Source organism: Ursus maritimus, unplaced genomic scaffold (assembly GCF_017311325.1).
Source record: "Ursus maritimus isolate PB19 unplaced genomic scaffold, ASM1731132v1 scaffold_16, whole genome shotgun sequence".
In the NCBI taxonomy this organism is placed as follows: Eukaryota; Metazoa; Chordata; class Mammalia; order Carnivora; family Ursidae; genus Ursus; species Ursus maritimus.
In genome coordinates this window covers 1,246,388-1,260,262 of record NW_024424008.1, presented here as the reverse complement: position 1 = coordinate 1,260,262, position 13,875 = coordinate 1,246,388, and the positions used below count along the sequence as shown (strand labels likewise).

The window sequence follows — 13,875 nt, the reverse complement described above, 5'->3', positions numbered from 1 at the left end:
TATTATATTATATTATATTATATTATATTATATTATATTAATCACATTCAGATTAGAAAGATGAAGTGACCTGGTCTTTATTTAAATCAGTAGATGAATTATAATAAGAAAAATCACTTTGATTAGGAAAAAATCCAGATAAAGCTTGATGCAGTAAAATAATTATCCAAATCTTTTTTTTTTTTTTTTTTTTTTTTTTTTTGCCATTAGTCTATATTCATACTTTGGATTCACCTAATTTGTGAGACGGGGTAAGGCATTTAAAGGAAAAAGGGATTAGCCTCAGAATATTAGCTACGTGCGTACTCTGACCCAGGAAATCTCATTAAACAAATCTATGGCATAAATTTTCATGGGACCACGCCGTTCATTCTCCAGGGATGCTTGATTTATTTCTGAGATGTTTAATGTTAAAGATACTGTTGCTCTCTCCACCCAGGAAAGCCTCAGTTTAAGTTTCTATCCACTTCACTTTTTCTTTTGCTTTAAGGCCTTATTTCTTCAGGTGAAGGAGGGCTCTTTTCTCTTACCCCTCCTCCGTCCACTATAGCTTATAAATCAGTAATGGTGACACAAAGCCATACCCAAGTCTGATTACCCCACAGTGGTATCACTATAGACCGGAATGATCCAAGACTCTGTAACTCAAAGGTCGTCTTTAGTCTAATATGCCCTAACTATTTTTTCACATGAACAAGCAAAATGCTATTGTATCTCTCTTGAATCGATGCTGTAGGTATTGGGGTGGATTGAAGAAGAGAGAGAAGAAGGCATTGACAATAGCAGCCTATAGGAGTACAGGCACTGTGCAGGCTGTCCAAAGTGGTACAACTGGAAGAAAATGATTATCGACACTAAGCATAAGGGCACGCAGATATGAGGGCCTTCAGCCATTTTATCACAGAAACAATGTCTAGAATCTTACAAAAAATCAGCATGGACAGATCACAATGAGCAATGAATCCAGCCTGTGGATAGAGGTGATAACAAATAACAGATGACAAATGCCAGTGGAGAAGCACCTGTGGGTACCTTCCATAAAAAACCAGGAATGTGAACCAAACACCCAAGTCTCTAAGGCAATATCCATTCAATAATGCAGGGAAGGGTTCGGATGTTTGAGCACAAGAATGGGTTACAGAATGCCAAAAAGTAATTCACTGAAATCACCACAGAATAACCAAACCCAAACAGGCTGAGTACATAGAGAACACCCAGCAGAAATGTATTTGGTACAGATCTTGGTATGCTAAAGAAGAAGTTATCCGGCACAGTAAATAGACTGGGAAAATATGTTGATCTCAGGGAGTGGCAGAATATTCAGGATCAGGAATGTGAATTTAGACAAGGCATGGTCAGTGTAAGTGAGGTGAAGAGATTTATGGTGTACATCAGGCAGAAGAATCTGTAGACTTGGAGTGCTCTCTTCCCATTTGGAGTGCTCTCTATACAAATGGCTCACGTGAGATCTCTGCAAATTTATTGGAGTAAGAATATTTTGCAAGACAGGTGTATGAATGGATATTTGAGGCTAATAAGAGGCATACAGTTATCCTTGAGTTATGAGCCATTAATCAGAACACCTTCAGGGTAGAAGACAATACAGGAAGGTCGTAGATTATGGAAGGGACACAGTTTTATGGAAGACAGACACAGTTTTTACTCCTAGTCTTCTCTGAAGCTCCCTATTCTGGGCAGGGAGTAACATAAACACACCATGCGATCTTAACCTGGATTCCAGTGTGCCTGAGGAAGAGGGAAAAAAGCCACAGCATTAGTGGTCATCAGGTAACCTCCCCCAGGGGGTGACCTTGTTGTGTGGGCAAAGATGGAAGAGCAAGAACAGTGACTGAATGGAATGGATATGTTTACGAAGGAAAAAGAAAGTAGAATTATGAGCAGCATGGAGATATTCTCATGAGAAAAAGAAACTATATGTATGAAAGCTATAAAAAATTTTTTATAAAATCTGTAAGAAAAAAGAAACCCGTATTCAAATCTTCAGTCTGAACTAGTCTTCACTGCGTTTTGAGGCAGATTACCAAGACATTTAAGGATGAAGAATTTTAAATCATAGGTATACATAGGTGAAATCAAATCTCTTCTTATGACCCATCATCCCTTAAGGAGTTGCATAGATTCGTAAAATATATTGCAACATTTATCACTTTGACAACACTCTCACACATCCCCTTCCTATTTTCAAACTTACTTCCAAATGTAATCATATCTCCCATACCATATCTAAAATACTACTGTAGTTTTTCCATATATGATTAAGCTTAAAACACACATGCCTTTTGCCAAGAGTCTCCCAAACGTTACTGGGAATGTTTAACTTAAGCGCAAGTGCTGGGACTGAGGATGAATTTTGCACTAAGACCATTAATGTTTTACTGAGAAGTTGAACGGGTTAGTATCTGCCAGGAGCATAGCTTTTTTTTTTTTTAATTTTTTTTATTATATTATGTTAGTCACCATACAGTACATCCCCGGTTTCCGATGTAAAGTTTGGTGATTCATTAGTTGCGTATAACACCTAGTGCACCATGCAATACATGCCCTCCTGACTTTAGAAAGAGAACCTGAAAAAGTAAGAGAGGGAGAAAAATGGTAGTCAATACAGAAAAAGAGGGGAGAGAAAGAATAATCGGGATACAGTGTCATGAAATGGGGTTCATGCATACACAAAAACATAAGGATCATGGAAATATTTGTAGACTTGTGTTAATTCATTCAATAATTAGTTTGTTCACCACCAAGCATTTATTGAATAGCCAGTATATTCCGAGTGAACAAAAAGACATCGTCCTACCTTACTGAACTTAAAGTGTACTGGACATAGAGAAATAAAACAGTACGAAACAGTATAAAGATAATTACTCGATTGCCATTGTGATGTGTGGTATGAGACAAACCACAAGAAGGGAAAAGTGCAGTTAGAAATGACTTCAACTCAGCACAGCTTTTGGGACCTCACATTTCAAATTCTCAAGCTAAGGATATTTAGCATTAGAAAATTATGCTTTCTGCTTTCCATCTCAATGCTCATGTACCATGGACTTCTCCAATGAGGACTTGGTAGGAGGAATTAGTTTTATTCCTCAGTCAGCATTCCACAAGAACTGTACAGATTTCTGATTTTCAAAACTATTCCTTCTGGGCTTATTCTCAATTTTAGGGCTTTGTTCTTAGTACCTACTTTGCTTCTAATTGTTCTAAGATTTGAACGGTTTTTCAGTATAAATGTAAATATGTGTACATATACATAATGGTGTGTATTTTTATAATGAAGGGAAATGTGGAATGCCTTATTCTTATTTTTTAAAAAATAATACAGATCAAGTAAGAATTCCTTTCATTTCTCTCTTCACCATCACAGTCTCCTCCAAAAGAAGCTATTATTTTTATCGATGTAGCACGTATTTTTTAAATATATAAACTGATATTTATATGATTAAATTGCTTTATAAAATGTGCATCTTGCTATCTCTTGCTTAAACCGTGAATACCTATCGATCTAAGTCTTTTTGACATTGTGGAATACTCCATGTGTGGATAGATCCCAATTCATTTAACCATTTACTTATTGATGGCCAGTTAGGGTTTTTTAATTACTATTATTTTATTTCAAACATTGCTGAAGTGAAAATTCTTATTCGAGTCTCTGTGTTCATAAACAAACCTGAGAGTATGAAACTAGGGCAGTGCTAAGAACTGGAATTTCTGGATTAAACAGTAGGTACGTTTTAAGTTGACACGTATAACAAAGTAGCTGACAAAATACAATACAATACTGATTCAGATTATGACCTCTTGTGTCTGAAATGTGAATTCTCAGTACATTCATCAACACGAAGCCTTATCAAGCTTTCCAACTTGGACAAGGTGATGAATATTCTGTGCTTCCCTGGGCCACGTTTGGTGATGAAAAGGACTGGCTTGTGGGTAACCATCTCACCGGTCCGAACGCCCTTATTATTTTCTTAGAAGAAAGAGTTGGATTAACCCCTGGTGCATCTGCTTTGTCTTAACGTTGTAGATGATGGGGTTGAGCACGGGTGGCACCAGAAGGTAGACGTTGGCCAGGAGTAGACGGACAGCAGGTGCAGCTTGCTTCGTGAAGCGGTGCACCAGAGCCACGCTGATCATGGGCACGTAATACACAAGCACGGCACAGACGTGAGACACGCATGTGTTGAGGGCCTTCTGCCTTCCCTCCCCCGAGATAATGCTCAGCACTGTGTGGAGGATCAGCACGTAAGAGAGGACGATGAGAAGCGAGTCCAGCCCAAAAGTGGAAGTAACAATGCAGAGCCCCAGAATGCTACTGGGACGTGTATCCCCGCAGGGCAGCTGGATTAGATCTGAGTGAAGGCAGTAGGAGTGGGAGAGGACATTGTGGCCACAGAAGGGCAGACGTTTCAGGAGGAAGGGCAGTGGGAACATGAGCATCACACTCTTCAGTCCAAGTGCAGCACCAGTGGCAGCAATACGGGGCCTGGTCAGGATGGCGGTGTACCGCAGTGGGTTGTAGATGGCCACGAAGTGGTCCACAGACATGGCCAGCAGGACTCCTGACTCCATGATGGAAAACGAATGTATGGAGAACATCTGCACAAGGCAGGCTTCAAAGCAGATCTCATTGGCACCAAAAAGGAAGATGCCCAACACAGTGGGCAACGTGGAAGCAGAGACGCCAAGCTCTGCAAAGGCCAGCATAGCCAGGAAAAGATACATCGGCTGGTGCAGGGTGGTGTTTTTCCTGATCACTGCCAGGACCAGGCTATTGCCCAAAAGGGCCACAAGATATATGGAGCAGAATGGGAAGATAAACCAAGGGTACAAGGCCTCCAGACCAGGGAGACCAGTTAGCAGAAAGTATTGGGGGTTGAACTGACTGCTGTTGACCATTTTCCAATGTCTGGAGTCCGGGGACTTTGAGTTAGGCAGGCGCTACAGATACAACCTGGGGTGAGACACATAAAGCTTATTGGACACTGAGAGAACCTGCAATTGCCTCTGGCTTAGATGATCTGCCAACTTATGTCCCTCCTCCCCTTCATGACCAGTTCCTTTTGGTCTTTGATGCTAAACAAAAATATGGAGTCATACTTGCCAATAGGCATATCTCCAGAATAAGGGAATCTGGTAGAATATCTTACCATTCATATTTCAAACTAATCTCCATAGTGGTTTCACTGTGTTTATTTGGTAGGAAGTGAATGTTTGCCATGTCTCTATCAAGACGTGGTATTGGGTAGTTGTAAAAAGACCTCATTGGAAAGACACTAACACAAGGAAAGCTGTAATCTGTCAGACATTCTCTAAATTCCCTGTTACGGCATGTTGGATTTTAAGTAGTCAATGAAGATAGGGATTAGAATAAAACTACTTCAAAGCTAGTAGAGAATTGCTCAGGAGATAAAGATTCTAAATGCCTATCTCTGCCACTCCAAGCAGTTTTGAAGACTGCTCTCCACTGGAGACACAGACTTACCTAGTTTTACTGGATAAAACACCTCTAAAATGGGCTCAGTTCCAGGTTCTTTCTACGATCTGATCATTTGGCTTCTACCCACAGTGGGGGAGAGCATAGAAAAAGTCAGTATTATAAACGTTAATGAAAACAAATACTTGCCCACTGGAATTTCTATTAATGGAAAGAAGTATTCTGCCCAGTGGAGAATTCCTCTCCCATTGTCAGTCCACACACGACAGCATGCTTAATCAATACTCACTGTGTCTATGGGAAGGAGGGACAGTAGTCCCAGAGTACAGTCCCTTCAGACCACGTTTTTGAAACTGCACATATAAAAAAAAAGCTTTTTAAAAAAGATTTTATTTATTTATTTATTTATTTATTTATTTATTTATTTATTTATTACTTACTTATTTACTTACTTATTTGAGGGGGGAGGGAGAGAGCGTGGGACTGAGGGGGAGAGAACTGGGGGAGGGGCAGAAGGAGAGAGAGAATCCCAAGCAGCCTCTCCGCAGAGCACAGAGCCCGGCGCAAGGCTTTGATTTCATGACCCTGAGATCATGACCTGGGCCAAAACCAAGAGTTGAAATGAAAAGTTGGACACTTAACTGATGCAGGCACCCAAAACAAGTCTTTTTATTCATGATGGCCCACCTCAATAGTGCTGCTGATGGCTTCTGAAAGCCTGTCTGGAAAGGCAACCTGAATCTAAAATGCACGGTATCCCCTGGCGCTTCAAAATGCTCTGGTGGGGAGGAAGTCAGTGGCATCATCCACCAATGTGAGGAAGAGGAACAGCGATTTCTTTCTTCCCCTGCTGCTGTTTAAGATGAAAGGGAAACTGTATCCCATGCACCATCCTCTTTGAACGGCGCGCTTCCTACGCCGACAAAACTCCCGTGAGATCCACCTCCTTAACTTGACTCGTCTGCAAATCCTGACACACCCTAACTCCTCTTTTCCCTCCTGGTCATTCCTGGAATTTTTGTTTTGTTTTTGTAATTGTTTACTTTGTTTTTCTTTTCTGTCTTCCCTTTTTTAAGCACTTCAGCTTACAGCTCAACTAAAAATCATATTTTAAAACAAATACCACTTGCACCGTTGTTGGAGAACATGGCTCGGATGTCGGTCCTGTGATGTCTCCCTCACTGGGGCATGTGGTTAACCACTTCCTGCGATAGCACCTTCCTCTAATCTAGCACTCTGTCCCCTGTGTGGCCATTTAGTTGTTTGCGTGCCTTCTCCTAGTTGTCCCTAAGCTCTCCCAAAGAAGACATGGAGCCTGTATCTTGAGCCTGTCACCAGGGCTTAATAAAAGGGAAGGGGTACGGGGAGGCAGGAAACAGGAAGAAAGGTGCATCTTGATGTATGGTGATCTAGTCTAGGCTGGGAGCTTGGGGCGGGAAGCCAGGGAAGGACTTTGTCTTTTTCTATCAAATAAGAACCTCTCTGAAGACAGAAAAATCATGTCATATCCTTTTACTTCACTCTGTAGGAAGAGCTGTTATTGTAGGAAGTCAGAGATCAATGCTGATGAAAGAGGTGTGTGGGTTGAGAGGGAAATATTCTAAGAGGAAGTTAAAGCGTAGCATTTGGTACAGAAAAGGTAATTCTTTTTTTTTTTAAATATTTTATTTATTTATTTGACAGAGATAGAGACAGCCAGCGAGAGAGAGGGAACACAAGCAGGGGGAGTGGGAGAGGAAGAAGCAGGCTCATAACAGAGGAGCCTGATGTGGGGCTCGATCCCAGAACGCCAGGATCACGCCCTTAGTCGAAGGCAGACGCCTAACCGCTGTGCCACCCAGGCGCCCCAGAAAAGGTAATTCTTACTTAGAATTACAAGAAAAGAAATCACATTGATTGAGTATGATGTATCAGCTACTGTGGAAGGGTGCCCTGTATATGTTATCTTCGTATAGAGGTCATCTGTCTTACCCTCAAAATACTCAAAACGACCCACTCATACACATTTGACAACTTGGGAGAATGAGAAATTGGCATTTTAAGTGACTTGCCAAGTCACACTGGCACAACTGTAGTTAAAGAGGAGAGCAAGGAAGCCTGAACACAAGTGGTACAAGGAAGCCCATGATAACAAACGGGATGGGAGTGGGGATGAGTCAGCCAGACGGGGAGGAAGGATGGTGAAAACCACAGGTCATGGAGGAGCTGGGTTCAAGACTGACCGGGCCCTCCAGGCTGTGTGGCTGCCTGCCTGGGAGGCAGGGGACAAGGACTATGGCATGGAAGGTAAAGGAGAGGAGGGTAAATAGGTCTAAGAAACAAAGATAGATTTAAAAAGAGAATTACGTATCTGGTTTTAAAAGGTTTGGACTTGGTGATAAAATGGAGATTTCCCTGCTGCAGTTTTCCTGAATTAACAGAGAAGAGTTGAATAAAACAGGTCAAGTGTTTCTCTGGCACAGTGAAGCTTTCTGGATAAAAGTCTGCGTCCTGCCGGGAGGGGTCTTTCATGACCTGAGGGAAGGGGAACATAAAACCCATGCTGGAAACGAGCTGTATGTCCAAAAGCAAACCTCAGGTTCCGCTCACCTGAACAGATTTCCCATCCTCCTGATCCCATAGGCTGGGCTTCCAGGCCAACTCCACTGCTCCTGTACGAAGGCCCACCTGCCCTTCGAGGTAGCTGGTCTCAGGTCTGGTCTCCAGCTCACCATCTGGAAGCAGGAGCTGACGGGCCTTATTTATCATGACTTCAGAACTAGCCTTCTCCTTCCCTCAGTTTTGCCAGTCAGTCCCTTGGGAGACACAGGCAAACCAGCCTCAGAAGAATGGGCTGCCTCGAGGCCTGCAGGAATAATTGGGCCAGGAACAGAGGACCCCAGGAGATGCTCTATGGGGAACCAGAAGTCCGATTCTGAGAAAATACACAAGATGGGCATGAATGTGTGGGTATACACGTCTGTATGAGCATACTTTTATGTGCATTTGCAAGTGTGTAAGTTAATGTAAGTGTGCATCTGAACACATATATGTGCATGTGTGTGCACGGCTGTGTGCGTATGTGTGCTTGTGTGTAATGTACACATGACCACGTTCCTTCATGTAGAATTCTGTTTGCAGGTTTGCACGAATCTGTGAGCATGTATATCTTCCCACAAATGTGTTTACCATTGAATGTACATTCATGTAGGTGGTGATACGACAGAGGTGTGTCCTTGAGTCACTAACCAAGGAAAGAACCGTCATATCTGAGTAAAAGGTGCAAGTGAATATCCATTCATGTCTGAATATGTGCCTGAATGTCTTGAATTTCTCTCTAATCTTATGTATTTGTATGACAGTATATGGTTGCTTAAAGACACTTCTAATATACTCTGATAATTGTCTTATATCCTAAACCTTATTGATCAGTGACATTCCTGTGTCCTTTGGGGACTACAGAAATTACCTTCTACTGAAACAGGCAAAGTGTGATCTAAGTAGCCTGTTGAATTTGCACCTTGTACTCAGATCTGGGGATTCTTTCCTTAGGTCAGTGACTCAAGGACATACTTCTGTCATATCTCTACCTACAGATCTGGCACACTGTAAACCCCATTTTTTTCTCATTCTGGTTATAAATTAGGGATTTTTTTCTTTTTGAGAGAGAGAGAGAGAGAGCACACGTGAGTTGGGGGGACACAGGGAGAGGGAGAGAGAGAGAATCCTAAGCAGGCTCCACATCTAGCATGGAGCCAGACTCAGGGCTCAATCTCAAGACCCTGGAATCATAACCTGAGCCAAAACACTGTCGGACACTTAACCGACTGAGCCACCCAGACGTCCTATAAGTTAGGCTTTTATGCCTCCCCTGAATTTAGTTCTGTCCCAGACTATGATATGGACCAAAAAAAAAAAAAAAAAAAACAACACTGGAAAGTTCCTCTTAGGTATACAGTGAAGTTATCCCTGATGAATGTATATAATGGAATTATTATATTTTGATGAATGGTGGCAAACTCATTTGTTAATCCAAAAAATATGAAGTAATGATTTAACTCTCCACATCATCAGAGTAACTTATCACTAATGACATTATTATGGAATTAGAGTTCTACCAAATCAGTAGAGGAGCAGATATAAAAATCACTTAGAACATGTAAACATTTAAGTAAAAAAATATATATATGTGTGTGTATATATATATATATGTAATCATTCTTTTTAATGTAAGAAAGTAGTGGCTGTGTATTTATAAGTATCTACATAAGTAAAAACGAGCATAGACTCTTTTTGATTTTAACATTAGAGTCAATTCATGACCTACAATCAATTGCTCAAAATAAAGTGGGCGAACAGAACTTGCTTCGTGGTATGAAGACTTTATAAAGAAGCTTTAAGTCATTCTTCATTTTGAATCGCTATAGTCCATTGCCAATGTCTCACTGTATCTTCCCCCGGGAAACCACCTTGAGGATGGCCCTGCGGATCTGCCGGGTCTTGATGCTGAAGATAACAGGGTGCATCAGGGGTGGGAAGAGCACAGAGACAGTGCCCATGAGGATGTGCACCGAGGGTGAGCTGTGGTGCCCAAATCCGTGCACAATGGACAGGCCTAACACGGGCACACAGAAGCAGAGCACAGCCAGGATGTGCGAGACGCAGGTGTTGAGGGCCTTCAGCCTCCCTCCAGCAGAGGCGATGGCCAGCACAGCGCGGAGGATGACCGCGTTGGAGAGCAGGCTGAAAAGGACGTCGGAGCCCACGGCCAGCATGAGGATGCACAGCCCATAGAGTCTGTTGAAGCGTGTGTCGGAGCAGACCAGGCGGATCATGTCCTGGAGAAGGCAGTAGGTATGTGACAGCTCCTCTGGGCGACAGTAGTCGAACTTAAGCAGGTTCAGCAAGGATGCCGCAGTGATGGCGGCACTGCGCATGCCCAGCACAGCCCCAGCCAGTGCCACACAAGGACCCGTGAGAACAGATGCGTAGCGCAGTGGGAACCGGATGGCCACCAGGCGGTCCAGAGCCATAGTGAACAGCCCAGCGGACTCCACGAAGGAGAAGGAGTGAAGGAAGTGCTGTTGCAGAACTCAGGGCACCAGACCCACCACCCAGGCATCAAACCACAGCACGCTCAACACTGAGGGCAGCGTGGACATGCACAGGCCCAAGTCGGTCACAGCCAGGATGGCCAGGAAGTAGTACATGGGCTGTTGGAGAGAGGGGTCAGTTCGAACCAGATGCAAGATGGTAGCATTACCTACAATAGCCACCAAGTATCCTACAAAAATGGGTAGTGAGATCCAGCAGTGAACCCATTCCAGGCCTGGGAAGCCTGTCAGGAGGAATGTGGAGAAGCTCGCATTGGCATTTGGTAGGATGGGTGTCCTCATTCTCAAGAGTCTGTTCGTTCTAGGACAAGGAGGTAGTATGTTGAAGGTTACTAGGCCATTAAGCAGGAGCACTCCTATCACTGGACACCAACCTGCTGCTGGCTGGTCTGACCTCTCTGCACACAGTGGACTCAGTGACCTCTTGATTAACCACTGCCCATTCAAACAGCCTGTCCTTTTCCTGCTTCCTCCCCTCTTTCTCTTATTCCCAACCAACCCTTTACTTACCTCAGGGACAGCAAGCCTCAACAAGGGTTTTCTCTACTTTTGCTCTTAACCAGTTGTGACATAGGGTTTTTTGTTTTATTGTGCTTTGTTTAACTTTCCTTAGAAGAATCTAGAACTCAACCTTGACAGAATGCTGAGATTCTCTGAAATTCTGTTACTCCCAAGTTGTCTTCTCTGTATGACCCTACCCCTTCAAGCTTTTCCTGTAGAAGAAATTATACCTAATTTTTCTAAGCAAATCAAGAATGCCTGTAGAGAGTTTCCTCATCCAGTTTGCTCTCCACTTTATCTCCTTTTTGCCGTTATGAGATCCTCCCCACATGTCCCTATGATTGGGAGAAGAGCTATCTTCTCTCTCCAAACCCAACCCCTCTTAAAGAACCCATGACTCATTCTCCAGTACCTCATTCCTCAAGCATCTCAGGTCCCTGGGAAGTCAAACTAATTCATCCTATACAGTCTACATCTTTGAAGCTGCTGGTTTTACTCTAATTCCTGGAATTTCCTTTCTTTTCTTTGTTTAGGTTTATTTATTTATTTATTTATTTATTTATTTATTTATGTATTTATTTACTTTAGAGACAGAGAGAGTGCATGCAAGTGTGTTCATGGAGGGAGGGAGAGGGAAAGAATCTAAAGCAGACTGTCTGCTGAGTGGGGAGTCCAACGTGGGGCTAAGTCTCATGACCCATGAGATCATGACCTGAGCCAAAACCAAGAGTCAGTTGTTTAACCAACTGAGCCACCCATGCACCCCAGGAATTTCTTTATTTTCAAAGCTAATTTGAGAGTCTACTGACATGACTGCTCCTTCCTCTTTCCTTCCTTCGTTCATTCCTTCGTTCCTTCTTTCCTTCCTTCCTTCTTTCTCTCTCTCTGTCTCTCTCTCTCTCTCTTTCTTTTTCTTTCATCTCCATGTTTTTAAAGGTATCTCTTCTCCAAAATCAAGCTGGAGACCTGACACAACTTTAATAAATCAGGGCAACTTATTTGAGTAGTATTTCCTAAGTGGGTATTGCAAAAAAAGCATATCAATAAGTGTACCTTAAAACAGAAGCAATGGCGACAAAGCTTGTTCCTTGTTCAAATTAGTTCATTAAAAACTAAAGACAGGGGTACCTAGAGAGGTGCTCACAAGATAAGCCCTGCTATGTGGATCTCACTGTCTGATATAATATTTGCTTCTGTATCCTCATCAGTAAAATAAATGATAGTGTTTCCTAATTAAAGAATGGATGTGTTTTAATTGACACACAATGTATATAAAATTTAGCACCAAATCTGTATTATAATAAACAATAAATATATTTGTTATTGTCACCAAACCAAATGCTACTTTTCTTGTATTCTTCCCCTCCGGTTTTTGCTCTTTGTCTCCTCCTGTTATGCAGAAATAAACTCCATCTCCTCTTTAACATGACAGTGCTTTAGGTCTTGGCATAACGTGCCATGTGCCTTTGAAAGATTAGGAACCTACTGACAGTCCAACAGACTGAGGGAGTAACTGGGGCACTGTGCTCACAGGGGATACTGAGGAATAGATCACAGCATCTACTGAGGGACAGACAGGACGAGACTGAGGAATAGGGGAAGGTATAATGAGGGTCAAACAGAGGAAGGAAATGAAATAGTAGGCTTAATAAGAATACTCTGAGAAGGAAGCCGGGGAGGCCCATGGTTCAGGAAGCAGAGTAAGCTGGAAGACTGTGAGGAGTAGACAACGAAGGATGGGGTGTGGTGAAAGCTGGGGGGAAAGATGTTGAAGGACAGAAAAGGGCCAGCTGGGTGTCAGGGAGAAAGGGGCTTGTGTAACTTAGAGGAAGAAACTGAAGAGCACCAGACGAGGACGTGTGAGACAGAGAAGGTAGGGACGGAGGAGTTGGAGGATGGCAAAGCTATGGTCAGAGAGAGGCTGCACACTGAGATTCCACCTTACGCCAGCTAGAACGGCAAAGATAGACAAGGCAAGAAACCACAATTGTTGGAGAGGATGTGGAGAAAGGGGATCCCTCCTACATTGTTGGTGGGAATGCAAGTTGGTACAGCCACTCTGGAAAACAGTGTGGAGGTCCCTTAAAAAGCTAAAAATTGAGCTACCCTATGATCCAGCCATTGCACTACTGGGTGTTTACCCCAAAGATACAGACGTAGTGAAGAGAAGGGCCATATGCACCCCAATGTTCATAGCAGCAATGTCCACAATAGCTAAATCGTGGAAGGAGACGAGATGCCCTTCAACAGATGACTGGATTAAGAAGTTGTGGTCCATATATACAATGGAATATTACTCAGCCATCAGAAAGAATGAGTTCTCAACATTTGCTGCAACATGGATGGCACTGGAGGAGATAATGCCAAGCGAAATAAGTCAAGCAGAGAAAGACAATTATCATATGATTTCTCTCATCTATGGAACATAAGAACTAGGATGATCGGTAGGGGAAGAAAGGGATAAAGAAAGGGGGGGTAATCAGAAGGGGGAATGAAGCATGAGAGACTATGGAGTATGAGAAACAAACTGAGGGCTTCAGAGGGGTGGGGGTGGGGGAATGGGATAGGCTGGTGATGGGTAGTAAGGAGGGCATGTATTGCATGGTGCACTGGGTGTTATACGCAACTAATGAATCATCGAACTTTACATCGGAAACCGGGGATGTACTGTATGGTGACTAACATAATATAATAAAACAAACAAACAAACAAAAAGAAAGAGGCTGCTGAAAGACTGAGGAGAGGGAGACTGGTGCCAGATAGACATGGAAAGAGAACTGGGGAGAGGACAGAGTCTGGGGAACAGTGAAGGGGAAAGCCAGGGGCTAA

At 42.9% G+C, this 13,875-nt stretch overlaps 2 protein-coding genes across 2 annotated transcripts; both read right to left on the bottom strand.

Annotated features, from left to right (window-relative positions):
- Nucleotides 1-3,881: 3,881 nt before the first annotated feature.
- Nucleotides 3,882-4,937, bottom strand: LOC103680065 (olfactory receptor 51I1-like). Its single transcript, XM_008709604.2, has one exon. It carries the CDS (start codon nucleotides 4,912-4,914, stop codon nucleotides 3,979-3,981), a length of 936 nt encoding a protein of 311 aa, XP_008707826.2. The 5' UTR covers nucleotides 4,915-4,937; the 3' UTR covers nucleotides 3,882-3,978.
- A 4,936-nt stretch (nucleotides 4,938-9,873) lies between these two features.
- LOC103680066 (olfactory receptor 51L1-like) lies at nucleotides 9,874-10,827 on the bottom strand. The gene is given in 1 exon segment (XM_008709605.2): nucleotides 9,874-10,827. A coding segment is annotated over 1 exon segment (954 nt).
- Nucleotides 10,828-13,875: the final 3,048 nt, after the last annotated feature.